Source organism: Triturus cristatus, chromosome 7 (assembly GCF_964204655.1).
Source record: "Triturus cristatus chromosome 7, aTriCri1.1, whole genome shotgun sequence".
In the NCBI taxonomy this organism is placed as follows: domain Eukaryota; kingdom Metazoa; phylum Chordata; class Amphibia; order Caudata; family Salamandridae; genus Triturus; species Triturus cristatus.
In genome coordinates, this window is record NC_140590.1 from 158,178,495 (window position 1) to 158,206,326 (window position 27,832).

At 49.2% G+C, this 27,832-nt stretch overlaps 1 protein-coding gene across 4 annotated transcripts in view; it reads left to right on the forward strand.

Moving 5' to 3' along the window:
• HAUS5 (HAUS augmin like complex subunit 5) overlaps positions 1-27,832 on the forward strand; it is a 343,036-nt gene that overhangs the window by 198,686 nt on the left and 116,518 nt on the right. For all 4 annotated transcript variants that reach the window (XM_085615894.1, XM_085615897.1, XM_085615895.1 and 1 more), the window contains one exon: positions 7,048-7,210. In XM_085615894.1, the coding sequence (XP_085472020.1) occupies positions 7,048-7,210 (163 nt within the window). The remainder of the gene's footprint in view (positions 1-7,047; positions 7,211-27,832) is intronic.

Consider the following 27,832-nt stretch of genomic DNA (forward strand, 5'->3'; position numbering starts at 1 on the left):
TGCGTCAGCTCTTTCATTCCATTTTTCTCTGGATGGGCCATCTGCATGCAAATGACCACTCATTCACACCTACCCTTCCTTTGTGTGCTGACTGTCTGAAGGGAATGCAGGAATCCAGCTGTTCCCCACCCCAGACGTGTATTCCAGAGACCAGTAGAAGGCAGCAAATGGCTAAAGTAAATGCCAAATTTCTAAAAGTGGCATTTGCTAAACTGGAATTTGTAATCCAACTTGGCCATAAATTGTGATTTTCAAATTTGAGTTCAGTGAGACTAAACTTGAAAACGTAATCTCTTCACACTTAGAAGTTACACTTAAAAGATGTTAAAAAGTAATCCCAATGTTCTCCTATGGGAGAGATGGGCCTTGCAGTAGTAAAAATCAAAATTGAGAGTTTTTGTCTACCAAGACGTGTAAAAGTACATGTCCTGCCTTTAAAATACCCTGCCCTGCCTTTAAAATACCCTGCCCTGTGGGTTATACAGGGCCTGCTTTAGGGTTGGGTGGCACAATCTGTGCTACGGGCCTACTAGTAGCATTTAGTTTACAGGCCCTGGGCACATGGAGTGCAATTTCTAAGGACTTGTAAGTAAATTAAAGGGAGCAGTTGGAGATAAGCCAATGTTACCATGTTTAGTGGCGAGAGCACAAGCACTTTAGCACTGGTCAGCAGTGGTAAAGTGTGCAGAGTTCTAAAACCAGCAGAAGTGAGTTCAGAAAAATGGCTATAGTCTGGCTGGGTCCCTGCTAATCAGGGCCCCAGTCTCTCTGTTCTCTCTAAACAACTTGGAGTGCATATTAGATGCACTAGTGATTGGATACTGTGGTACCTTATGAGCCCCTAGTATATGGTACCTTGGGTACCAAGGGCATAGGTACTTCCCAGGCCTACCAGGGGCTGAAGCATATATTATGCCACCCCTGGGAAGCAGAATAAATCTGACACCACAGGCCTGCTACTGCAGCCTGGGTGAAGTAGTGTTAGCACTCCTCACTGAGGTACAGGTTCCCTTTATCTCACCTTACACACACATATAAACCTATCAGTCACCCCTAAGGCAGGCCCTATCAATAGTGAGGGCAGGGTGCTTGGTTTACAATGTGAGGGGTGCCTCTGCATGAGCAGGGCCCCTCTGCAGCTGGCAGAGTCTATTCTCTGTGGCTGTTTGTGGATGCGGTCATACCATATACTCTTAAGTGCATTATAACCTAGCGGTAAATGCTAACTTTAGGATGACTGCATCAAAACATCTTGTGTTTGGTGTCAAACGCCTTGGAATCATACCTCCACACCAGTAACTGGTGTGGGAGTATGATCCTACCCTTCTAGGGGGATAGACATGTACCTACTGTGGAAACACGGTAAAAATCTGAAACAGCCTGGCATCACAAAATGGATGCCACCAGCACAGACACTGGGCTGCCCTCCTGCTGCTGACAAACTCACAGTGGAGGGGGCCCAACAATAGGCATCCTGTCACAGGGAGGTGTCACCACCTTCCAGACAGGATTTAGTGTATTGGGGCTGGGTGGGTGCACTCCTAGAGTGCTTTGAAGTCCTGCACTGGGGGAGCAGTAGGCTCCTCTGTGCATATGCCAGCTCAAACCGGTTCAGGGGCTACCTGCCCCTGCTCTGGCGCGAAACTGGACAAAGGGAAGTTGGTGTAACCACCCACTCCCCTGACCCTCCCAGAGGAGTGGTCAGAGAGCTAGTCCCTCCCTTTCCTTTAGTATAAGATAGGGAACCCTTGCCATTGCAAACTAGATATCCCTGGACGGCGCTCTGCAAGAAGAATCCTGGACCTTCGACGTTCCACTACCTTTGGAAGACTGAAGAATCTCCCTTGGAGTGACTCCCCTGTTTGGCAGGCAGCAAAACTTTGAATCAACGGTCGCAAACTTTCCCGCTCCCGCCGGAGTCCGAAGTCCCTGCAGCCCCGGAAGTGGATTTCCTGACTTCTCGACTGCCATTGTGAGTCCCCAGCAAAGCTGAGGCGAGTGGACCCCACGAGTGACGAGGAACAGCAATACCCGGGTACCGTGCACTATTGTCTAGTGCAACCCCTTCACAACGTTCTACGAACTTGTGCATTGGACCACGTGTGGTCCAAGCCTCCAGCAGGATTTCCACCGAAGATCAGTGGCCTACCTCGTCCCGAGTGACCGTGGGCTCCTGTAAAGTGAATCCTCACGAGGCGTCTTTGCGATCCCTTGCCCGTTGGCTTTTGGGTTCCCTGAAGACTTTCTCATCGAACCAAAGGGCTCCCCTGGTTGCTCCAGGCCTGCCCTGACTTACCGTCGCTGGGTGAGTCCCTCAGACCTTGCTCGTCTGCAACGCTGACTTTCTTCACATTCCACGAGACTTGCTGTTGCCAAAGCTTGTTGGCTCCAATCCGGTTGCCGACACCTCAGTAAGGTGCAGACTTCGTGGGACACTCCGAATCCAGCTCCTGGTCGTCGTCGACACCTCCTGGACCTCGTGGCTGAAGAGTCAAGACACCCGTGAATCACCTGAAATCACCCGACTACCGTGGGCATCCATCTTCCTGGCCCCGGGTCACTGGCAAGTGACTGTGAACACTGTCCCTTCTGCTTTCAGGTCTTCCTTCTTCTGAATCCAGCCTTGGATTCCACCGGACACTTCTCCAGTCTTCACAAGCAGCAAATCTTCTTCGACTTCCATTGAAAACAACGCCGCGACCCGACACCAAAAGACACCTATGCACCCGGCTTCCCTGGGTGAGGTAACTCGTGCACTCCGGTGCTCCTGTGTGTGTTGGCCCTCGAAGTACTTACCCTGTAAGTGGCTTGCTTGTAGACTCTCCCGAAGTACCCTAAAACTTTAAAATTCCAACTGCGACTTGCTCCATTGAAATCAATAGGGAACCCGCGGCTGTGTTCTCACACTGCACGCGTCTCCCGTGGGTCCTTTACTTACCTGCCGTGGGTGGATTAGTGAGGCCCCAGTGATTCTAAAGGCCCCAGGCCTTGTCCCCTTGCAAGTCGACATTCCTTAACCTCTTTTTTAGTATATGGTCTTGTACGCCCCTAGGACTTAATTTGTTGTAAAACATTGATTTGTGCATATGTTCCTGACTTCTAATCTCATAAAGAGATTAGTAGAGTGTGTCTAGAAATAAATACATATATATTTTATATATATATACCTGTGTGGTGTCCTTTCATTTGGTAATTCAAGAGATTATAAGGTAAAACAAGCTGCTTTACATTCCTCAGAGACTTAGCCTGAAGGCTGCTCTCCACAGCTACCACTAAGATAGCTTTCTTCAAAAGGTTGTCTTAAACCTATCTACCATAAGAGTCGAATTGGACTGGTGCAATGTGGCCACTATAACTAGTGACCAGCATATGCCTGGCCAACTTCTCACACTGGTTCAGCCCTTCAGCTTGTGGTTTTTGTTTTTTGCTGTGAAGTGCAGCTGCATAGGTCCTCTGGTTGGACCTTTGTCTTTTTTGGCTGATTAGTAAGCCGTCTGTGGTGTTTTCCACAGGTCTTTTGGGTTCTTGGCCTCTGCTGCGGGTTTCCCTAAGAGGTGTTTGGCTGCTTGGTAAGCCGTCTGTGGTGTTCCCACAGGTCTTTTCTGTTCTTGACCTCTGCTGCGGGATTCCCTAAGAGGTGCTTTTCCCTGTTTCTGTTCAGGGACGATTCATACCCTAGGTGGGGTCTTTGGTGGCTATTGTGTAGCCCTGTTTTAAGCTAGGCGGGCGTGGATACCTTCTCAGGTTCCCTCACGTTTTCCTGGTGTCACAGTATGCCACTTGCTGCAGTCTCTCTCTTTGATGTTTCTATCCCTCTTCGCCTCTGGTTCATCGGACTGGCCCTTGTCAGGCACCTTGTGGCGTCGTGTCTTGGTGTTTCCACCTAGCTCTCCGCAGTTTCGGCTGGGGCCTGTCTGTCTTGGTCTTGCGCTCGCCTTGTTCTGAGCCGCTGCCTCATACTGTTTGCTGAGCGCGCCTGGTAGTTTTAGTATCCCTCCGTGTGCTCCTGTCCCTTGTTTGCTGGAGCTTGGCGCGGCAGGGTCTTCTTTCTCACGTCTGCGCTACTCGACTGTGAAACTGTTCCGGCCTTGTTCCCTGCTTCGGGATAGACACCCATTCAGCTGTGCCCTTAGCTGTGTGTGTGTGTTCTCCTGGGGCAGGCTTTGCCTTCCTTCTCTTTCCCTGGCCTAGAGGGTGATTTTCTTCCTCTGGTACTCGCAGGGTGTCCTCTGACCATCCGGGTTTCTGGCGGACGCCCTATGCTCCTCGGGAAGGCTTGTGATATCCTAGCCTTCCCCTCTCCTTGTTCTTGCTTCTGCTTGGTGGGGGCTGGGCCGTCTTCCTTGTCCCCATGACACACCCCCTCTTGGGGCCTGTATTCTTGCGAGCTGGTGAGGTTCTCTCGCAGACCCTCCTCTGCTCTGGGTATGGCTAGGGTATCTATTCTACGGTAAGGAATCTGCGGCTAGTAGTCTCTTTCAGATGTACAAGTTACTTACCTTTGGTAACGATGTATCTGATAGAGACGATTCCTTCACGACCCACCCTTCCTCCCCGTTCTGCGAAGACCCCTCAGCTTGGTCTTCTGCACTCGTCTCCCTTTGGGTGGTGTTTGTCTTCTGTGGGTTCTCTTATTTTGGTCCACTCCTTCTTTTCTGGTGATTGGACGGTAGGTTCTTCTGTCCTGTTGCATCCCTGCACCCTGATTCTTCCAGTGTGGGGCCTCCTCATAATTTTCTCCCTTTTTTTCTTTCATTGCTTAGGGTTTCTGACTCCTCTGACCCCTTTGAGTGGGGCTTGCTTGTCTGTGCCTCAGCCCCTAGATTTTTACAGAGTATCTGACACTCCTTGCTGGTGTTGTCTTGGGGTAATTTGTCGTTCCTCATCCGTTATGGACTTGTCGCCCTTCGCTGTTGTTGATTGTCGTCTGCCCCGACATTTTACACCTGTTTTTCTGTCTCCAGGGGGGATGTCGCCTTTGCCTTACGGGGTTGCTTCTAGGAGCAGTGCCTCTGCTCCTTCCTTTCCATGTCTTTTACTACTGCAGTGCTTGGCACTGTCCCTATTGGTGCTGTTCCTCACCATTCACTTCTTCCCTTTTTGTTTCACTGGTTTTCACACACTGTTCCCATACTATTACAGTTTTGTTTCTGGTGGCTCTGTGTTGTGGCGCGGAAAAGTTCTCCGAAGAAGACTGACGTCAGCGTCCCAGGGTCAGACTTATGTGATCTCGCTGACGTCACGTCCGCGGACGACGTCAGGGCGGGGTCATGTGGTACCACCCCCGGCGCGCAGAGATGATGTGGCAAAAGTTTTCCGGGTCCAGTCTCACGCCTGGGGATAATTCTACGTTAAGGAATCTGCGTCTCTACCAGATACATCGTTACCGAAGGTAAGTAACTTGTACATTAATAGTTCCCTGGGACGATAGGGGCTGTCATTTTCTACACAGGCCTATGACTGGGCAGAAGTGCACAAAATGGAGTCTCTGTACAAAATAATAAGTTGACCCATATAGTTTATATGACCGTATCTTAGGTGCTAGAGGGCACTGGAGCACTAAGAAGGAGCACCAACACAGAGATCCTAATAAGCTGCCATCAGTTGAGACCGGATGCAATAGCACTGCAAATTGGTGATCTGCACAGTTCCACTGGCTCTCAGGCACTGTGAAGAAGTTCATAGATGGAATTTTGGTTTGTAATATGGAATTGGATTTTTCTCCATTTAGACTTCAGAAGATCCTAGGTCAGTGGCGTAAAGTTGGGTCAGTTTGTGTCCATTATGTTATAGACTTCATACAACCACAAGTGGCAGTTGTCATATCATTGCACTGCCTCTTTAGCATGGGAATCTTTACAGAACAGAGCTCCCTCATGCCTTAAGTACTTGGCTCCCTGAAGCACAGTAAAGAGATTTTTGACTCTAACTATGACTAAGTCTGCAACTTCCTAGAGCCTCAATAAGTGTAGCTCAAACGCCAGGCCACCAGCCAAGGGTGTAGAGTTACCAGTCTCAATGTTGTTATAGCCATCTGCCAAGGAAATCAAGAAGCTAGATGTTTGGAAGGAAGACATGTGAAGCATGTGCCAGAAGAATAAAGATGGTAAACTTCATTGCCTTGCTGGGTTGCTATGATCAGTCTTTGTCAAAGAGAAATTAGGGGCCTTCATGTTAGGTCTGAGAGGCAGGACTTCATGGAGGTAGTGCATAAAGTCCTATTGGTGTCCACGAATCCACCGAGCCACAGAATATGTTAAGGAATTATCACCTGTGATCCTGTGCCATACTTTCAGTGCACAGATCCTCTTGTCTGAGACTAACTCAAAGCAATTGGCATCTTTGGCTCACATGTCAACAATGAGGTTACGTAGTTTAGCTGTTGGCTGGTATTCTCAACTGCATAGACCTGGACAAGGAAAAAATAATAGTTCAGTTTGCAATATATGCTCATTGGAGGAAGGGGCTACCACCATTTGTGTTCATCAGCATTCTGGCTGCAATCTTAGTGTTAAATGACCAACGCACCATTAAAGAAGAGCATAGGGGGAAGAGGAGGCCAAGAACAATGAAGCTGGATCCAGGGGTAAGAAAGCCCCTTGCTGCAGTGAAATGTTAATTTTTGACCTCCTTGCTAGGGAGTGTAATGTGAATGCGTGGATGAAAGGGGAAAAATAAAAAGTTGCATGAAGTGTTATCTAATGAGGAGTGGCTATTCAGAGTTTCAAATTTCCTTATCCATCAAGATCCAAACAATTTCTGCTTTTAAACCTCTAATTGACTGTTCATGTTTAGTGGACAAAGGCTTTGGCTTGATGTTAGAGATCAGCAAATCCTAATCCCCCTCTGTTCAGAAAGTCCTTTTTTCTCTGGAAATTACCAAATGATAGATTCCAGTCAAGGACAGCACTTTCCTATTGTTGGGAGTTTAGTTATCTAGTAGTTGGAATCCGCATATGGCTTGCTGTATCCGAGCTAGCAGTGTCCCTCTTTGATGTTTACTTATCCATTAGCTAGAATCATCAGTGTGCTGTTTCTTCTGAACAGGGAGGCATTTGACTTGGAGCTGAAAAATGTGCTTCTGAAGGCCTTTCTAGATACCCTCCTGAATCAGTGCCGTGGTTTGGAAGATGAAAACTCCAAGAAGACCAAGCAGAAATGTGTATTGAAAGAGAAGCAGCTCCAGATCCAGCAGTTCCGGAAGCTTGTGGCAAGTCCATTTTATATTGACTTAAGTTGTTGGAACCCGTTGAACATGTTGTTCTTCATGCCAGAATGCAGGTGATGGAAAGGGGCCTTGTTGTTCACAGCTTATAGGTTGACTGCAGTTGTACCTTTTCCAGAGTCACAATTTTGTTAGACCTTAGCAGAAAGTGTGCGTTGCTGCATTAACAACCCAGTACTACATGCATTTGAAGTGTATGTTTTTGGAGACTTTGATACAGAGATTTCACTGTGATGTGATGAATAGGAGCATATTATTTAGTGTATTTGCACGTGCATTTCTTGTGCAGCAATGAAAATTTTAGACACCGCTACAGCCAAAACATCTGAATGGAGTTGCATAAAATTTGTCCCTAAGCTAGAACTCTATCCAGAAAGCATACTTTTTGTGATTTGATGTAAATCTGTTAAGTAGTTTTTAAGAAATTAAGGTTCAAAATGTATAGCTATCTCAGTCCACGGTATCATTTTTTTGGGGAAGGCATGGGGAAGGCATGGGATACCCTGTCCCCCTAGGTCAAAAATGGAGAAAATAAAATGCGTTACTACAGTAGTTCTGCAGTACAATTAAAAAAAAAAAGGCAGTGCCCTTTCAAAAAAAGTATTTGAAAACAATGCGCTGAGCTACCCACACACCATTGAGGTGTGTGTACCCGCCACCACCTGTAACCACCTAATGTCCTCGATGAACCCATCCCCTGGAGCCCAATGATTACTTTATTTATTTGGGAAGGGGGCGTGGGGCCCCCCTTCTCCCTAAGCCTTGTAATGACCTCCGGGAACCCCATCTCCAGGGGCATGTTGCATATTTGTTTGCAGGGGATATGGAGCACTGCTTCTCAGGCCACATAAAGCTTGCTCTCTTGGGCAGGAAACATTGGTTTGTTACTGCCTGGTAGGAGCAAAAACAAATGCTGCAGGAGAAACCCAGTGCAGCCGGTTCCTGTTGGCACCCATCATGAGTACTGGCTGTGAAACGGGCGGGCATGGGGGGGGGCGGGCATGGGCCTCTCCCCTACTGCCCTTAACTACTGTCAATGTTGTGGATGCCCCAGGTGGGACTGGGGCACCCTCGTTTAAAAAAAGATTGCCTTTACCCAGGAAGTGTGCTGACTGGGATGCGGGCAGGGCCTAGGGGGGGCATCGGCCTTACCCCGCAGCCTCCAACATTGGTAATTGTTGGGTGCTCCGGTAGGACCGGGGCACCCAAAGTAAAATTAAAAAAGGTTGGCCTGCGCCTTATCGCGCAAGCCTACAGCCAGCTGGGCTACAGGCGGCATGATCCCCATTCCCATCCCCATCCCCATCCCCATCCCCTTCCTCCCCTTCCCTCCCACCCCCAAAGTTTGACATAGTTGTTGAGTGAGCCGGTGGGACTAGAGCACAGAAACAAGAAACTAAACCGACAACGATATGAAATGAGTGGAGTAGCAGCTCATTCCATATTTATTGCTCCCTCCAGGGAGTGCCTCGAATGCCCTGCAAGGGCTAAATAATTTATATTTTTGGGTCTTTATGGTGCTCCTACAAAGGGCTGGGGCACCACTAAGCTTTTAAAAAATAAAATGGTTTAGGGGCTGCAGGCAGCGCACTTTTTGGGTAACCTTTTGTCAATGTCTTTTTCGAGTTGTAGACTCCATGTGCGTCGGATGTCCCAGCGAAGGACCAGCTTCAAGCCCTACAGTTCCTGCCACCGGATGATGTCTGTGACAGATCCGCACCTCGTGTGCCCCTGGTGTCTGGAGCGCGACTACAACCCGAGTGCCGGACCATGAACCCAAAGGCTTTGCAGGAACGTTCCAAAAGCTGGCGGAGGCCGGCCGCTTGCCTTTGCGTCGCTCTCGTTTGAGGGAAAGGTCTTGATTGTTCGCGGAGCCCACACTCCTTGCACTCGAAGCCCTCCGGGAGATCTTCGAGTAAGTCAGGGCAGGGAAGCACACGAAGTCTAAGCACAGATGTTCTTGAACTTCTTCCGTCGGTCCGCTGATGTGACGCAACGTGAGATCCTGAGCGTCGTCGATCTATGGCTCCGTCTCTGGAGCCTACTTCTGAGACTGCGCCGCACCTTTCTCCCTTTCCAGGAGCCAGAGCATCTCCTACCCAGATTCAGAAGTTCTATGAGGCCTTGTACCTCATCTTTGGGAAGCCCGGCTCCTTTGGGCCTCCTGGGGTCGGTCGATGGCCCTGGGACTTTGACGCACTGCAGCTTCGACCCCTGCTACGGAGGATCCCCATGGATCCAGGCCTTGGTCCGAATCGACACTGGTGGATCTCACTCGACCACCTAGACTTCGATCCTGACGACGACGTTCCCGGCGTCGAGTGTGCCCCGGGTCAGCACCGACCCAGTCTTCATCACCGAAGTGGATGTCGAGCCAGACCGACATCTATTCTGATGCCGGAAGGGACTTTAGTTCCTGTGTTTATTCCTGGTGCCCCTTTTGGTCCAGAAGGTAATCAAGAGGACTGGGAGGGGCCACTGGACCCTTTAACTGACCAGCTTGAGGAACCGAACTGGCAAATGGACCAGAGTGATGCCAATGGTCTGGACACATCCCCTGACACTAGCTTGCCTTCTACTCCTACCGTGGCTTTGGAGGAAGGAGCTTCCTATGCTGTGGTGGTGGTGGTGGTGGTGGGGAGGGCAGCCGAGGTCCTCTAGCTCCCTACGGTGGCTGACGGGACTAACCTCCTGACAAAGGTACTTCAGCCTGCGGCTTCCTCTTCTGAACCCCCTTTTAATGTTCAATAAAGCTCTCTCAGACTTCCTTCTGGGTAGTTCGTCCAAGCCCAGTACAGGGGTTCCTGTGGCTAGGACGATTGCACGTCGTCACCACCGCCTCTCCGGGGGACCCAGCATTCCTGACCCAACAGCCCTCCCCGGAGAGCTTCGTAGTCTAAGCCTTGTCATCAAAAGGCGCATTCCTTTCTGCTCCTCCAGAGAGGGAATACAAGAAGCTGTACCACCTTGAAAGAAGATGTTCCCTTCCTCCAGCTTGTCATTGCAGTCTGTGAATACCTCATGCCTCTTGGGCTGATACTCCCATACTATCTGGGATACAGTCACGCAGGTGCTGCCTCAGTGCCCGGAAGAAGCCCGGGTCATTCCTTCTCAAGCAGTGGCAGATGGGAGAGACGCAGCCAAATTCAACATAAGATGTGGACTGGATACCACCAACTCACTGGGCAGAAGATTGCCACACCTGTTTGAGGACTTCCGGCTGCTCGGGGGATGCCCAGTCTTACTTGATGGACATGCCATTTGATGACTCATCTTTCTGGAAATAAGGCAGACTCACTGCGTAAGTGCTTAAAAGATTCTCAAGCTATCGCCAGATCTGTGGGTCTTGTGGCTCCCTCATGTCCGCCGGAGTCTGCCTTTCGTCCCTTTTGAGGCTACGGAAAGGGCGCCCAACCACATCATGTCCAGCTTAGCCACTGAGTCACGCAAGATGTCCAGCCTTTGTGCTGCTGCGGATGTGGTACCCAGCGTCCTTATGGGTCAGGGAGCCAACGGGCGGGGCAGTCCACCCTTTATCCCTCCTGCACCTGCCTCCAAACCTTCCTAGTGCGACGTTCCAGGCCCTTCACTAGCCAGTCAGAGGCAGAATCCGCCGTTTCGTCGGACAGATGTGTTATGCAAATAGCCCGAAAGGGCTACTCCCTCCCTTTCTAGACTACCGCTTCCTCCATGCCACCTTTTTAGGATCGCATGTTGGAGGATCATTTGGCACATCTTTGCCAGCTAGTATCTGCTCTCTGGGCCAAGGGAGCTATATAGAGGGTCCCTGCGCCAGAAGAGGGGGTGTTGGTGGTTATTCCTGCTACTTTCTGGTACCCAAGGAGGAGAAAGGCCTGCTTCCTATCCTAGACCTCCGGGCCCTCAACTCAAAATGCTCACCCTAACCCAAGTTCTTTTTGCACTCAACCCAGGAAACTGGATGGTGGCGTTGGACTTGTAGGACACTTATTTTCATATCCTCATCCATCCTGCCAGACCACAGACGTTACCTTCGTTCCACATTGGGCCACATGCATTTTCAGTTCACCGTGGTCCCCTTTGACCTTACCAGTGCCCCTTGGGTGTTCACAAAGGTGATGGCGGAGGTCGCAACTCATCTGCGCAGATCAGGGGTTCCAGTCTTTCCCCTATGTCGACGACTGGTTCTAGAAGGCAGGCTCGGCCCAGGCTGTCGTCTCCCACCTCCAGACTATGGTGGACCTCTTGCATTCGCTTAGGTTCACTATCAACTTGCCAAAGTCACACCTGACTCTCTCTCATATTCACCCTTTCATCGGGCAGATCTGGACACAGTGCTGTTTCGGGCCTATCCTCCCAAGCAGCGAGTCTGGCATATTCGGGCTAAGATACCGATGTTTCAGCCTATATCCCAGATTTCATTGAGAATGACTGAGACTGCTGGGCCCCATGGCCTCCTCCATCCTGCTTGTGGATCATGCCAGATGGCAAATGCGGGCTTCGCAGGGGGACCTGAAGTTCCAGGGGGCGCAGCATCAGGGGAATCTTTCTGTCCCAATCTCTGAGGGGTCTGCGCACCAACTTCAGTTGGGTCAGATTGGGTCAGAGGCAGATACCTCTCTCTTCCCCCCACGAGATCTAGCAGTTGTGATGGATTTGCCTCTTCTGGGATGGGGTGGCCTCCTGGGAGAGGCAGAGGTCAGAGGCGTTTGGTGGAGTCTGGCCTCCATAGCAACCGCTTGGAGCTCCGAGTGATCAGACTGGCCCTGAAAGCATTCCTTCCCTCTCTCAAGGGGAAAGTGGTGAAGGTTTTCACCGACAAAACCACAGCCGTATGGTACTGCAACAAATAGGACGGGTGTGGTAATGGACCCTTTGTCAAGAAGCTCTCTGCCTCTGGACTTGGCTGGAACATCAGGACATAACCCTGGTCGTTCAATGCCTGGCAGGCTCCTTGAAAGCCAGGGCCATCAAACTTAGCCATCGGTGCCTAGCAAATCACGAATGGTGTCTCCATTTAGAGGTGGCGCAAAGTCTCTTTTAGCGGTGGGGAGAGCCTTGGTTAGATCTTTTCGCCTCCGAAAAGAACGTGCAATGTCAGCCGTATTGGGCGCTGGAGTTTCCAAGGTGGTGCTCGCTCTGTGACGCTTTTCGTCGCGAGTGAAGCTTTGGTCTCCGGCACTCCTTTCCGCCTATACCACTTCTGCCCAGAGCTCAAGAAAATTAAGCATGACTGGGTTCAAGTCATTCTTGTAGCTCTGGATTGGGTATGAAGAGTCTGGTACCAGACCTTCTGAGCATGGCCATCGATCCTCCGAGCAGACTGCCGCTTCGGGAGGATCTCCTGTCACACCAGCAGGGGAGGGTTCTTCACCCGAACATGCCCAGTCTCAACCTGCTTGTGTGGAGATGGAGTGCTGACAGTTGACAGCTTTTGACATTCCACCGAAGTCTGTGATGTTATCTTGGCAGACCGGCGTCCCTCCACTAAAACGATATACGGCTGTAGATGGAACAAATTTGTGGCATGGTGCACAGCTTTAAACTCTTTCTGAGGTGCTGTTGTACTTTCTTTGGCCTGGCAGGGATCTGCTTTGGGACTCTTAGAGGATATCTTGCAGCCATCTCTTCTTTTCTTAGACTGTCAGATCGACCTTCCTTTTTCAAATCTCTCCCCTCTTATACAATTGCTGGTTTTCTCTTTTTTATTGCTGACCTGTCGCTCTGATGATTATGGTACTGGATTGATTATTGTATATAACTCTGGCTTTTGTCCGAAAGTAGTAGATTCCCTAATCCCCATCCTTGTGTTTTGCCTGTGCCTAACCTGTATGTAACGTGTTATCCCTGTAAAGCGCTCTGATACCCTAACTGGTCATTTTCGCACTCTATAAAACCTCAAATAAACAAATCTCCTATTGTTAACATATTCTTTAAGGGCCTTAATCATCTGTTTCCTCCAGGTCCTTTCTTAATGCCCCAATGGGACTTAAATCTGGTTGTCACTTTTCTTATGTGTGCTCCCTTCGATCCTCTTAATTACTGTCCCCTCGGGTTGAGGACTCTCAAAACTGCTTTCCTTATTGCCAACACCTCTGCTCGCAGGGTGAGCGAGCTGCAGGCTTTATCTTATAAGCCCACTTTTCTGTCTGTCTATCCGTATTAAGTGGTGCTTTGGACCAAACCTTCATTCCTTCCTAAAGTCGTCACACCTTTTCATGTGGGACAATCTATCACTCTGTCCATCTTTTATCCAGCCCCGCATCCCTCCAAGGAGAAGAGACTGGACCCAAAACGTGCATTGTCTTTTTATCTTGCTGCACAAAAGACTTCCGGTGGATTATCAACTCTTCATTGGCTATTTGGGTTCCAAGAAAGGTAGGGCTGTTTGAAAACGGACCATTGCATTATAATATGCTATGCTTTGGCAAAGAACGGCCCTCCTGTGGGGTTGCGTGCTCATTCCACCAGAGCAACAGCGGAAACCACAGCCTTAGCACGTGGAGTCCATCCATGACATGTCAGGCAGCAACTTGGGCATCCTTGCACACGTTTACCAGACACTACTGCCTAGAAAGCTGAGTCCAGATGGACCTGTACTTTGCCTGTTTGGTCCTCCAGGACTTTCTAGTATGATCTTGGTTTGCATACCCTACTGTGGGGATGTTATTGCTGGAACATCTATTCTAAGGTAAGGAATCTACAACTAACAGTCTCTATCAGAGGAACTAGTTACTTACCTTAAGTAACAATGCATCTGCTAGAGACATATGTTAGTTGTAGATTCCTTACCGCCCCACCCACCCTTCTTGCTCTGTAAACTGATTTCTAGGGATAGAGACTCTCCTAAAGGGTCCTAGTTTTGATGCACGAGTGGTCAGTGTCTTTCTTGGCTCTGCTCTTCTGGCGTGTTATAAAATGAGGTTAGGGCTCAAGGGCGGCGTCTATTTAGGTCCAGCAAAGTCATCCCAGTGGCCACGACGCAGAGCCCAACAACGCCATCTAACGTGGCGCAGGGGTACTGCTGAAGAAAAAATCTCAGGATCCAAACTGATTCCTGGGTGAAATTCTAAGGTAAGGAATCTACAACTAACATATGTCTCTACCAGATACATCGTTACTGACAGTAAGTAACCTGTTCTTCGCCACCACTGAGAACATGCAGTATTACGGTTATTTGCCACTGATGATGCCACTGGGAAGCTTTCTGGAAGACTCCTATCTGCCGGGGGCACAGGTCTCCTTTACACTGTTAATCCTGCTACCCCTTTGGCCCGGAGTTCTGGAGAAGATCAGGAAGGACTTGTCTCAGTTTATTCTGATAGCCTTATATTGGGACAGGAGAGTGCGTTACCCTGATCTCTTGAGCAGGACCGTTCGCCCTCTGATCCATTTAATTCTTTGGAGGAGCTTCCCTTCACAGCAACAGGACAGCGTCATACACCTCAATGACCACAACAGAGCAGTTTCAGTTTACTTGCTGAAGTAGTAGGTGTTAGTATTGTGGTCAGGTGCTTTTTACCAAATCGGTTTACTCTGGGTGTGTACCCTGGTGTGATGACTTTTAAGTTGGCTCACTGAAGGCCATGTTGTCAGATGTTTTGTCGTTTGCACTATCTCCGGCCCATTAAGGCTTCAAATTGGGCACTGGTGAAGGTTACAGGTCAGCTCATTTGGCCTTTCTATTTTTTGCTGAACAACCTTCATTATTCAAGTCACCGCTTGTGAAGAGTTTTGTAAAAAGTCTCACTTGTTCTCATCAGCACTTTTTACTATGCCTCAATGAAACTTTAACTTGTTCCCATATGTTCATGCATTTCAAGCCTATGCATAGCTGTAGGAAAGTTGGATCTGCTTTTATGGTTACTCCCACATTTTGCCTTGTGTTATGCAGTTTCTGACTAGTCTGGCTGGGATCCTGCTAACCAGGACCCCAGCCTCTGTGCTTTCTTCCCTAAATTGGACATGGTGGGTACTTGGGTACACTCCATATTGGCTACTGGTATACCCTTTTAAGTCCCTTGTATATAATACCAAAGTACCCACGGCATAGAAACACCAGAGGGTCTCCCCTGGGCTGAAGCATATATTATGCCACCCATGAGAGACCGCTCAAATTGTGACTACAGGCCTGCCATTGCAGCCTGTGAAAGCTGGTGCTAGCACCACTTAAGACAGATAGGTTTCCTTGTATCAGAGGTCACTGCACTTAAAACCTATAAGTCACCCCTAAGGCAGGCCTTTCAATCCTGGAGGCAGGGGGCTCGGTTAGAAGTGTGAGGGTTCCCCTTGCATGAGTGGGGCACCCCTACAACCTTCTGAGTCCATTGTCCCAGGTTGCAAGTGCGTCAGCCATTACTACATATAGAGTGGCCATGCGTCATTACGTGATGACCATCTCTAAACTGGCTGTAACACACCCTGTCGTGTTTGCTATCAAACATGTTGGAAACATACCCTTGGGAGGTATGATTCCATGCACGGTAAAGCTCCTCCTTCAGGCCCTCAGTGCTCTCGGCACCAGTCTTACAGAACCGAACAGCAAGCTAGGGCTGCTGCCTACCAGATAGATGTTTCTGCCCTCATGCTGCTGAGCCTAGCTGGAGCAGGGGGGGGCAGAACAATAGATATCCTGTCACAGGTAGCTGTGACCACCTCCCAGACAGGGTTTAGTGTATTGGGGCAGGGTGGGGGTGCTTTCCAGCACCACTGAGACTGCTTGAAGGGTACATTTGGTGCCCTCCTTACATACTTCAGTTCAAACCAGTTCAGGGAGCCGTTGGCTGGACAAAGGACATGGAAGTATCCTCCTCACTGTCTAGCTCCTCCTCTGGGAGGGACCCCTGAATTGTCCCAGCTCTTTCCTAAGGGTGCTTAAGGGATTACCTGTGTGTGTGTTTCCCTAGATTTGTCGTAAGTCAGGGTTCAGATCCGAAACTACTTCATCTTCGACAGTCTGGGCCTCCTAGACTTCCTTGGACTTCACCTTGGATACAGAGACTGCAACTGGGAAGGCTCCTGCTGCTCCTGGTCTCATCGTCCTGCAAGTCTGCTGCAATGTCCATTCCCTCGCTCCATACAGGATCCACCCAATACCTGTGGACATCCAAGACACCTGAAGGAATCTCCCTTTAAGAGAAGGAGTCACTTCCCTGCATCTGAAGGCACCGCAACACAGCTGACTGGTCTGGTGATCCTGGGCTTCCACGGACTCCGAAAGGCTCAGCAACACAGGTGGTGGTTCTACAACTCTCTCGAGGCCTGCACTGTCTTCTCACCGGGTTTGAGGCCAGTGTCCCTCTTTGGGACCGCAGGAACGGTACCCCTGTGCATGCGTCGACTTGCCGTTGCCAAAGCTTGTTGACTCTCTTCACCAGAGATATTCAGGCTCCAAGAAGCTACCGCCTCGAACATCTCCTGAAGCCAAGATCTTCGTCCTCAACGTATCCTGTTCACCGTGGACCTGCATCTTTGGTGAGCTGCTCGAGGTCCACTTGCGACTCCTGTGCCTCTGGCCTTTGAGTCCTCTTGTAGGTCATTCTTGACTCCAGTGGGCCCCCCTGATTTCTCGGGGCCTACTCTGACTCCCCTGCTCGTGGTGAGTCACTTGGACCTTGCTGGTCCCGACTATGCACCTTTTTCACCTACCACTTTGTTTGTGGTTGCCAAGGTTTGTTGGTGCTCCCGACAGACACCGAAACCTCAGCTCTCGACATCCAGTGTGTGACAGCTCGTGAACAGCTCCTGGTCTTCCTCCGCGTCACCTGGTCCACACAGCTGCAGCTCCAAGGTCAACGTAAACTCTCCTGCATCTCCGACATGTGTGAGCATTCATCTTCGGTGCCTCCTGGTCACTCCTGAGTGGCATAGACTCTGTCCCCTCTGTTTGCAGGTACTTCACATCTTGAATCCACCTTTGGGTTCCAAAGGACGCTTTCACCTTCTTCGTCAGCGACATGTTCCTGAAGTCCTCTATTGGGTTGACTTGTTATCCGACGCCACCTCGCACCTATGCACCGGGTCTCCCTGGTGTAGGTATCCTGGTTCCTCGGGGATCCACAGGTGGGGTGAATCTCCAACCTTCTGTCTTCCACAGGGTTTCTTCTTCAGGGTCCACTGAGAAGGGTCCTTCTTTAAAATTGCAACCATGACTTACCCATTGACTTGAATTGAGTATGTGTTCGTGTTCCCACTCTGCATACGGCCTCCTTGGGGTTCCTAGATACTCACTGTGGGTATTTCATTGGTTCTCTGGCTCTTCTACGTCTTCTGGGTCCACCTGGGTCTTGAGTCGTGGTTCGCATTCCACTATTTTAGTATATGGTTTGGTCTCCCCTGGAGACCATAGTGTATTTGTGCTACTTACCTGTTTTATTTGCAGAGTATTATGTGCATTGTGTTTTTTTGTTTTTTTCTCTGGGTAGGAGTTATGGTTATGTGTTCGTGAGTGTCTTATAATAAATACATATTTTTATAAATACATTGTCTGGTTCTTTTTCATTTAACCTACACCAATAAGATTAAGTTCTGGTAGAACAAGCTGCTTTACACTTCTTCTGGACTAAGCCTGAAGGCTGCTCTCCGCAGCTACCACTTAGAGAGCTTTCTAAGTTTAAGACCACTAAAATCACCCATAAGAGTTGTATGGATTAGTGCAGGGTGCTGCACCATATACTAAGCCAGCTTCCTACAATAGCTGTTCTCAGAGGCTGTTAACGTCTAAAACTGTGTTCTTTATTGCAATTATTTTTGTGTGCCCTGTCAGTTAGTTGCAGGCGCTGTCCGTATACACTGTGCACCACCTTCTTCCCAGACAAATTGGTGCTGCAGACCGAAGCTTTTCTGCTGAAAGTCGTATCGCCCTTCCTTATGAGTCAGTCTATTAACTTCCTTGGCCTTTTCTGTTCATCACATCCCTCTGAGGATGAGGAAAGGCTTCACCGGCTGTACCCAACGACTTATCTCGGTTTCTTTTTGGGTTTTTTTAAGTACTGGGGAGGCCAGATTTGAGAATCAGTTGTTTGGGGGCTTGGCCAGTGCTAAGAAGGGGAAGGAGGTGCAGAATTTCACCTTGTCCTAGTGGATCATCCTGTGTTAAAACTTGCTATGCCGTGGTCAAGGAGAAGCACCCTGAGAACCATTCCATCAAAGCCAAGGCTGCCATGACTGCATTGGTGAGAGGTATTCAGCACTGGACATCTGCCAAGCTGCTACTTGGACATCTATGTGTATGTTTACCAGGCACTACCGTCTGGACACTCCAGTCCACAGAGTAGGCTATTTCGCCGTCTCCGTCTTGCAGTACTTCTTGGTGTAAGTCCACTGCTTAGGCCTTCCACCTTTTGGAAGGAACTACTTTGGTATCAATTCAAAAGGTGAGGAATCTGCGGTTAGAAATACCCATCAGAAGAATAACTTACTTGCCTTCAGTAGAAATGTCTCTGGTGAATACTCTAACTGCACATGTCTCACTACCCTATTGCTCACGTTTATCTGGAGTGGATTCATATGATTTTAAAAGGTACCAAGTTCGACTTGGCATACTGTCATCTCCAAACTCTCACAGTTTACCCGGGTATGCGAGCATGGAAATGTTAAATATAAACCGATATTGGCATGCAGCAGTGACTGTTATATGTGGTTCCGCACTGTTACTTCCAGAGGTGGTATGAGGCTGCATGTCGTCAGGTGACAGTTGCTATGAAAAATTCCGGCTCCGGCCTGAGGCTATTTAATCTTTGATGAATCTGTGGTTGGAGTAATAACCTGAAATCTCTTTACTGAGGGTAACTAACATGTTCTTGTATGAGTTGTAGGGTGCGTCAAGGTAGTCTCATAGACATTTATGTACATCCCTGGTGTAGGAAAGTGCCCCTTTTTGACATGGTCACCCCCACGTTTTGCCTGGTATTGAATGTAATTTTGACACAAATGCACTGGGTTCCTGATTTCCAGGTCCCCAGTGCCAGATCTCTTTCCATAAAACGGTATTATTGTTCTCCCAATTGGCAATAACTTTAGCCCCCCCGTAAGTCCCTAGTAACTGGGGCAGGGAGGCTAAAGTGGGTCCCTGTGGGCTTCAGCATGTATTCTGCTACCCTAAGGGACCCCTCAGTACAGTCATGCAAACTGCCACTGCAGCCTGCGTGAGATGGTGCGGAGAAAAGTGAAGACACGACATTGCACACCTCCTGTGTGCCATGCCTGCAGACCCTGCAGGCAGTATATGTAAGTCACCCCTACAGCAGGCCTTGCAGCCATAAGGCAGGGTGCCCTATAGAGAGCATTTAGTGTTATCATTTTTGCCTCTGTAAACCATTAAGGGTTGACGGGGCCATTTACACAGTGTTCTTCGTTTTGGTCACTATATAAAGAGCCAGCTTCCTGCACCTGGCTTACTGCATCCTCTTTTGTAATGCAGTTTAATTATTTTCTGTTCATCTGCTCATGTGAAGTGCCTGCTATGTTATAAATGGCATATCTTATTTTACAATAACTCTGACGACAAAGTATGTGATGTTGTCACCTCCATGATCAAAGTTCTTTACACTTAGCAAAAACCTGATGTTCCAGAGCTCATTTGATAATTATTTGCTGTCCAAATTAGAATTACTACCTTTTTCCAGTCACAATTAATATTCTTGTATTATATATGAAATACAAATCTTCAGTGCCCAACTGCTTGCATTTTTCTAGTCTCCATGGAGGAAAACAGTCCGACCATGTCGGACGGACAGACAGACAGACAGACACATTGCCCCCACTTTTTTTCTGATGTTTACACTGGTTTCTGGCTATAGTCTGGCTGGGATCCTGCTAATCAGGGCCCCAGCCTCTCTGTTCTCTCTAAACAACTTGGAGTGCATATTAGATGCACTAGTGATTGGATACTGTGGTACCTTATGAGCCCCTAGTATATGGTACCTATCAGTCACCCCTAAGGCAGGCCCTATCAATCCTGAGGGCAGGGTGCTTGGTTTCCATGTGAGGGGGTGCCACTGCATGAGCAGGGCCCCTCTGCAGCTCTCAGAGTCTATTCTCTGTAGCTGTTTGTGGATGCGGTTAAACCATATACTCTTAAGTGCATTATAACCTAGCGGTAAATGCTAACTTTGGGATGGCTGCATCAAAACATGTCGTGTTTGGTGTCAAGCGCCTTGGAATCATACCCACACACCAGTAACTGGTGTGGGAGTATGATCCCACCCTACTAGAGGGATAGACATGTACCCACTGTGGAAACACGGTAGAATCCTGAAGACCCCTGGCATCACAAAATGGATGCCACCAGCACAGACACGGGGCTGCCCTCCTGCTGCTGACTGAAAATCGCAGTGGAGGAGGCCCAACAATAGGCATCCTGTCACATGGCGGTGTAACCACCTTCCAGACAGGATTTAGTGAATCAAACCAGAAGTCTTCACAAGGGCCCCAAAAATCTGCATCTGGTGGGGATTCACAGTCTACAAAGGGAAAAGGCCAAAAGAAGCCCTGGTGCAAATTCTGTAAACAGAAAGGGCACAGGACTTCTGACTGTAACAAGTCCAAAGACCAAACCACCACCACTCCTGCCCCTAAGGCAACTGTTCCCCCCCCCTAGTACAGCTACTGGTGGAGGTGGTAATCCGAATAAGGGTGTAGTAGGGTTGACCCTGGGTTCTGAAGTAGACTCTGGCCTAGTCAGAGTACCCACTCAGGCATTGCTGATTTGTAATGGAGACATTGATATGCCATTCCCAGTGAGCCCGAGTAATCTGGGCAAATACAAACAGCAGCCTGTAATAAATGGCAAACAGGCTTTGGCAGTCAGGGACACAGGTGCTAGTGTCACCATGGTGGCAGAGGATCTTGTGGACCCTGGGCGGCTCATCCTGGGTGAAATGTACCAGATTACCAATGCAAGTAATGTCAGGACCATCCATAGTCTGGCAGTGGTGAATTTCTCCTGGGGAGGGGTAACTGGCCTCAAGAAGGTAGTAGTCAGTGCAGACCTCCCTGTCGAATGTCTATTGGGCAATGATCTAGAGACTTCAGCCTGGTCTGAAGTAGAGTTGTGGACTTCTGCTGAGATGTTGGGCATACCTGCAGAGGTATTTGCTGTGACCAGGTCACAGGCCAAAATGCACAACACTGAACCAGCTCTGGATCCTGAAAGTATGGACCAGGTGCTACCCAAGAGGAGGAGCAGTAAGGTTAAGGCAGTGCCTTCCCCTCTGTCTCAGATCTCAGATTCCCCTCCTGAGGGAGGTGAAGCAGATCCTGAAGAAGGAACTGCCCCAGAGGGACTTGAGCCTGATCAGGTTGAGTTCTTGGGGGCAGGGGGACCTTCCAGTGAAGATCTGAGTAAGGAGCAACAGTGCTGTCCCTCTCTTGAACCCCTCAAACAGCAGGCTGCTGCTGAGGCTACTGGGAGTGCTAGTAGGTCCCATAAAGTTTATTGGGATGAGGGACTCCTATATTCTGAGGATAGAAATCCTACCCCTGGAGCCACCAGGAGGTTGGTAATACCTCAGAAGTTTAGGGGGTTCCTCTTGACCCTAGCACATGACATCCCTTTAGCAGGACACTTGGGCCAAAACAAGACCTGGGACAGACTTGTTCCACAATTTCATTGGCCACATATGTCAGAGGACACCAAGGAGTTTTGTCGCTTCTGTGTCACTTGCCAAGCCAGTGGCAAGTCAGGTGGCACAACAAAGGCCCCCCCGATACCTCTACCTGTGGTGGGGATACCCTTTGAAAGGGTAGTGATTGACCATGTTGGTCCCCTTGACCCTCCAACAGCCTCTGGGCACAGGTTTATCCTGGTGGTAGTGGATCATGCCACCAGGTACCCAGAAGCAATTCCCTTGAGGACCACCACAGCCCCTGTGGTGGCAAGAGCCCTCATTGGAGTTTTCTCCAGAGTGGGTTTCCCAAAGGAGGATATATCTGACAGAGGTACCAACTTCATGTCTGGATATCTTAAAGCAATGTGAAAGGAGTGTGGTGTTACTTATAAATTCACTGCTCCTCATCACCCACAATGCAATGGGTTAGTTGAAAGGTTCAACAAAACCCTAAAGGGAATGATTAAAGGCCTCCCAGAAAAGCTTAGGCGAAAATGGGACCTTTTACTTCCCTGCCTTCTGTTTGCATACAGAGAGGTTCCACAGAAGGGGGTTGGTTACAGCCCTTTTGAACTTCTGTTTGGGCATCCTGTAAGAGGTCCATTATGTTTGGTGAAGGAGGGCTCGGAGATAACTCTCAAACCTCCCAAAAGGGATGTGATGGACTATGTACTTGGTCTCCGCTCCAGGATGGCCGAATACATGAAGAAGGCAACTAAAAACCTGGAGGACAGCCAAGAACTACAGAAAACTTGGCATGACCAAAAGGCTATGCTGACTGTGTACCATCCAGGACAGAAAGTCTGGGTGTTGGAGCCTGTGGCTCCAGCAGCTCTCCAATACAAGTGGAGTGGCCCCCATACAATTGTTGAGCAAAAGGGAGAAGTCACCTACCTGGTGAATCTTGGAACTCCCAGGAGCCCCCTTAGGGTGCACCATGTCAACAGATTGAAACCATATGTTGATAGGGCTGACATGGGCTTGCTCATGGTAGCTGATGAGGAACAGGAGGAGGAGAGTGACCCTCTCCCTGATCTGCTCTCACAGAACCCTGATGATGGGTCAGTAGATGGTGTTGCTTTGGCAAGCAGCCTCGCTGATCATCAGCAAACTGAATGCAGACAAGTTTTGCAACAGTTTAGACATATGTTTAGCCTGACCCCTAGTCAGACTTCCTGGTGCACCCATGAGGTGGATACTGAAGACAGTCTGCCTGTCGAGTAAAATCTACAGGCAACCTGACCATGTCAGGGACTGTATCAGGACTGAAGTCCAGAAAATGTTGGAACTAGGTGTGATTGAGCCTTCAGATAGCCCTTGTGCTAGTCCAGTAGTCCTAGTACCCAAACCTCATACCCAGGGTGGTAAGAAAGAAATGAGGTTTTGTGTAGACTACAGAGGCCTCAATGCATTCACCAAGACTGATGCCCATCCAATTCCCAGGGCAGATGAACTGATTGATGCTTTGGCCTCAGCCAAGTATCTGAGTACATTTGACCTAACAGCTGGCTACTGGCAGATCAGGTTAGCTGAGGATGCCAAAGCCAAAACTGCATTTTCAACCCCTGGTGGGCACTACCACTTTGTGGTGATGCCTTTTGGTTTGAAGAATGCACCTGCCACTTTTCAGAGGTTGGTGAACAATGTTCTGACAGGGATGGAAAGTTATTGCTCAGCTTATCTTGATGGTATTGCCGTCTTTATTTCCTCCTGGCATGATCACCTGGTCCACCTCAAATGTTTTGGAGTCTCTGCAAAAAGCAGGCCTCACTATCAAGGCCACCAAGTGCCAGATAGGGCAGAGTCAGGTTGTGTACCTGGGCCACCTTGTAGGTGGAGGCCAGGTTCAGCCTTTACAGAGCAAAATCCAAACCATCATTGAATGGGTTGCTTCAACCACCCAGACACAGGTGAGCGCCTTTTTAGGCCTGACTGGGTTCTATAGGAGGTTTGTTAAGGGATATGGATCTATAGTGACCCCCTTAAATGATCTTACCTCAAAGAAAATGCCAAAAAAGGTTCAGTGGACAGCTAGCTGTCAAAAGGCATTTGAAGACCTAAAGCAGGCCATGTGCACTGCCCCCATCTTCCAGAGTCCAGACTACACCAACAAGTTCATTGTCCAAATAGATGCTTCTGAGCTGGGTGTGGGAGCTGTACTGTCTCAACTGAATGATGAAGGTCAAGACCAGCCAGTAGCTTTTATTAGCAGAAGGCTGACCCCTAGAGAGCAACGTTGGTCAGCTATAGAGAGGGAGGCCTTTGCTGTGGTGTGGGCCCTGAAGAAGCTGAGGCCATACTTGTTTGGCACTCACTTAATAGTTCAGACTGACCACAAGCCCCTCCTATAGCTCAAACAGATAAAGTGAAAATCCAAAACTTTTGAGGTGGTCCATATTCCCTACAGGGGATGGACTATACAGTGGAACATAGACCTGAGACCCAACATGCCAATGCAGATGGACTCTCAAGGTATTTCCACTTAGAACACGAAGACTCAACTGGTCAAGGTTAGTTTAGTGTCCCTGCATTTGGGGGGGGAGGTTGTGTAGGAGAGTAGGGTCAGTACTTATGTTGCCCCCATTTTGTTCTGATGTTTACACTGGTTTCTGGCTATAGTCTGGCTGGGATCCTGCTAATCAGGGCCCCAGCCTCTCTGTTCTCTCTAAACAACTTGGAGTGCATATTAGATGCACTAGTGATTGGATACTGTGGTACCTTATGAGCCCCTAGTATATGGTACCTCCGGTACCAAGGGCATAGGTACTTCACAGGCCTACCAGGGGCTGAAGCATGTATTATGCCACCCCTGGGAAGCAGACTAAATCTGACACCACAGGCCTGCTACTGCAGCCTGGGTGAGGTGGTGTTAGCACTCCTCACTGAGGTATAGGTTCCCAATATCTCACCTTACACACACATATAAACCTATCAGTCACACCTAAGGCAGGCCCTATCAATCCTGAGGGCAGGGTGCTTGGTTTCCATGTGAGGAGGTGCCTCTGCCTGGGCAGGGCAGCTCTCAGAGTCTATTCTCTGTAGCTGTTTGTGGATGCGGTTAAACCATATACTCTAAAGTGCATTATAACCTAGCGGTAAATGCTAACTTTGGGATGGCTGCATCAAAACATGTCATGTTTGGTGTCAAACGCTTTGGAATCATACCCCAACACCAGTACCTGGTGTGGGAGTATGATCCCACCCTTCTAGAGGGATAGACATGTACCCACTGTGGAAACACGGTAGAATCCTGAAGAGCCCTGGCATCACAAAATGGATGCCACCAGCACAGACACTGGGCTGCCCTCCTGCTGCTGACTGAAACTCACAGTGGAGGAGGCCCATCAATAGGCATCCTGTCACAGGGAGGTGTAATCACCTTCCAGACAGGATTTAGTGTATTGGGGCTGGGTGGGTGCACTCCTAGAGTGCTATGAAGTCCTTCACTGGGGGAGCAGTAGGCTCCTCTGTGCATATGCCAGCTCAAACCGGTTCAGGGGTTACCAGCCCCTGCTCTGGCGTGAAACTGGACAAAGGGAAGTGGGTGTAGCCACACACTCCCCTGACCCTCCCAGAGGAGTGGCCATAGAGCTAGTCCCTCTCTTCCTTGTAGTATAAGTTAGGGAACCCTTGCCATTGCAAACTAGATATCCCTGGACGACGCTCTGAAGAAGAATCCTGGACCTTTCACGTTCCACTACCTTTGGAAGACTGAAGAATCTCCCTTGGAGTCAAGGAGTGACTCCCCTGCTTGGCAGGCACCAAAACTTTGCATCAACGGTCCCAAACTTTCCCGCCGTAGTCCGAAGTCTCTGCAGCCCCGGAAGTGGATTTTCAGACTTCTCAACGGCCATTGTGAGACCCCAGCAAAACTGAGGCGAGTGGACCCCACGAGTGACGAGGAACAGCAATACCTGGGTACTGTACACTATTGTCGAGTGCAACCCCTTCACGACGTTCAATGAACTTGTGCATTGGACCACGTGTGGTCCAAGCCTCCAGCAGGATTTCCACCGGAAATCAGTGGCCTACCTCGTCCCGATTGACCGTGGGCTCCTGTCAAGTGAATCCTCCCGAGGCGTCTTCGCGATCCCTTGCCGGTTGGCTTTTGGGTCTCCTGAAGACTTTTTCATCGAACCAAAGGGCTCCCCTGCATGCTCCAGGCCTGCCCTAACTTCCCCTTGCTGGGTGAGTCCCTCAGACCTTGCTGGTCTGCACCGCTGACTTTCTTCACATTCCACGAGACTTGCTGTTGCCAAGGCTTGTTGGCTCCAATCCGGTTGCCGACACCTCAGTAAGCTGCAGACTTCGTGGGACACTCCAAATCCAGCTCCTGGTCGTCGTCGACGCCTCCTGGACCTCGTGGCTGAAGAGTCAAAACACCCTTGATCACCTGAAATCACCCGACATCTATGGGCATCCAGCTTCCTGGCCCCGGGTCACTGGCAAGTGACTTTGAACACTGTCTCCTCTGCTATCAGGTCTTCTTTCTTCAGAATCCAGCCTTGGATTCCACCGGACACTTCTCCCGTCCTCACAAGCAGCCAGTCTTCTTTGGCTCCCATTGAAAACGACGCCGCGACCCGACACCAAAAGACACCTATGCACCCGGCTTCCCTGGGTGAGGTAACTCTAGTACTCCGGTGCTCCTGTGTGTGTTGGCTCTAGAACTACTTAACCTGTAAGTGGCTTGCTTGTAGACTCTCCCAAAGTATCCTAAAACTTTAAAATTCCAACCGCAACTTGCTCCATTGAAGTCTATTGGGATCCGCGGCTTTGTTCTCACACTGCATGCGTCTCCCGTGGGACCTTTACCTACCTGCCTTGGGTGGATTAGTGAGGCCCCAGCGCTTCTGAAGACCTTAGGCCTTCTCAAGTCGTTCTTCTTGTACCTCTTTTTTAGTATATGGTCTGATACGCTCCTAGGGCCCCAGCCATATAAGTGCTTAATTTGTTGTGAAACGTTGATTTGTGCATATGTCCTTGACTTCTAATCTCGTAAAGAGATTAGTAGAGTGTCTAGTAATAAATGCATATATATTTGATATATATATACCTGTGTGGTGTCCTTTCATTTAGTGATTCAAGAGATTATAAGGTAAAACAAGCTGCTTTACATTCCTCAGAGACTTAGCCTGAAGGCTGCGCTCCACAGCTACCACTAGGATAGCTTTCTTTAAAAGGTTGTCTTAAACCTATCTACCATAAGAGTCGAATTGGACTGGTGCAAGGTGGCCACTTTAACTATTGACCAGCATATGCCAGGCCAACTTCTCACACGAACTGAATCCTTCATGACCTCAAACAAAGTCTCACCCCGTGCAAACCAGCGCGCAGCCACTTGCTAAACTTTCAGACTCCGATACCAGGTCCTTATCCCATGGTAGGGCCCAGACCGTACATCATCTTTTTGGCATGGAGTCAGACAATGATAACAATAATGGCTGAGTCGACTATGTTCCCCAATGTGATGAGGATAAACGGGTATGAAGAGCTTCAGGGTGTCTGTAGGTTGGACACTTCCCCCAGATACTGGTGTTATTTCCTCTGGGTCCTACCTTGGAGGAAAGCACCTCTTTGCCTGCTATGCTAAGGGCGGCTGAAGTTCTGGAGTTGCAGCTAGCAGCACAGAAGTGGAGACTGATGTTCTTGCTGAAGTACTGCAACCTGGTCAGGCTCCCTTAGAGCCGCTGCTGCGATTTAATGAGGATCTTACAACCACGCTTTTGGGCACATGGTCAAAGCCGTGTACGGGCAGGTTACTCGGCGCCATCACCCTACACCTGATGGCCCTGCATTATTTACTCCACACCAAACACCAGAGAATCCAGTGTCCCCCAGCAAAACAAATTCAAATGTATTCTCAACTACTTATCCTAATCGTGAATCAAAAAGAATTGAAACATTTGGAAAGATTTTCCCATCCAAAAACCTGGCACTGCCCTCTGTCTTCTAGGCTGCAATTCTCGTGCCCATTGGGACTTTGGGGCACAGGTTCTACTGGCTGTTCCGTAAGACC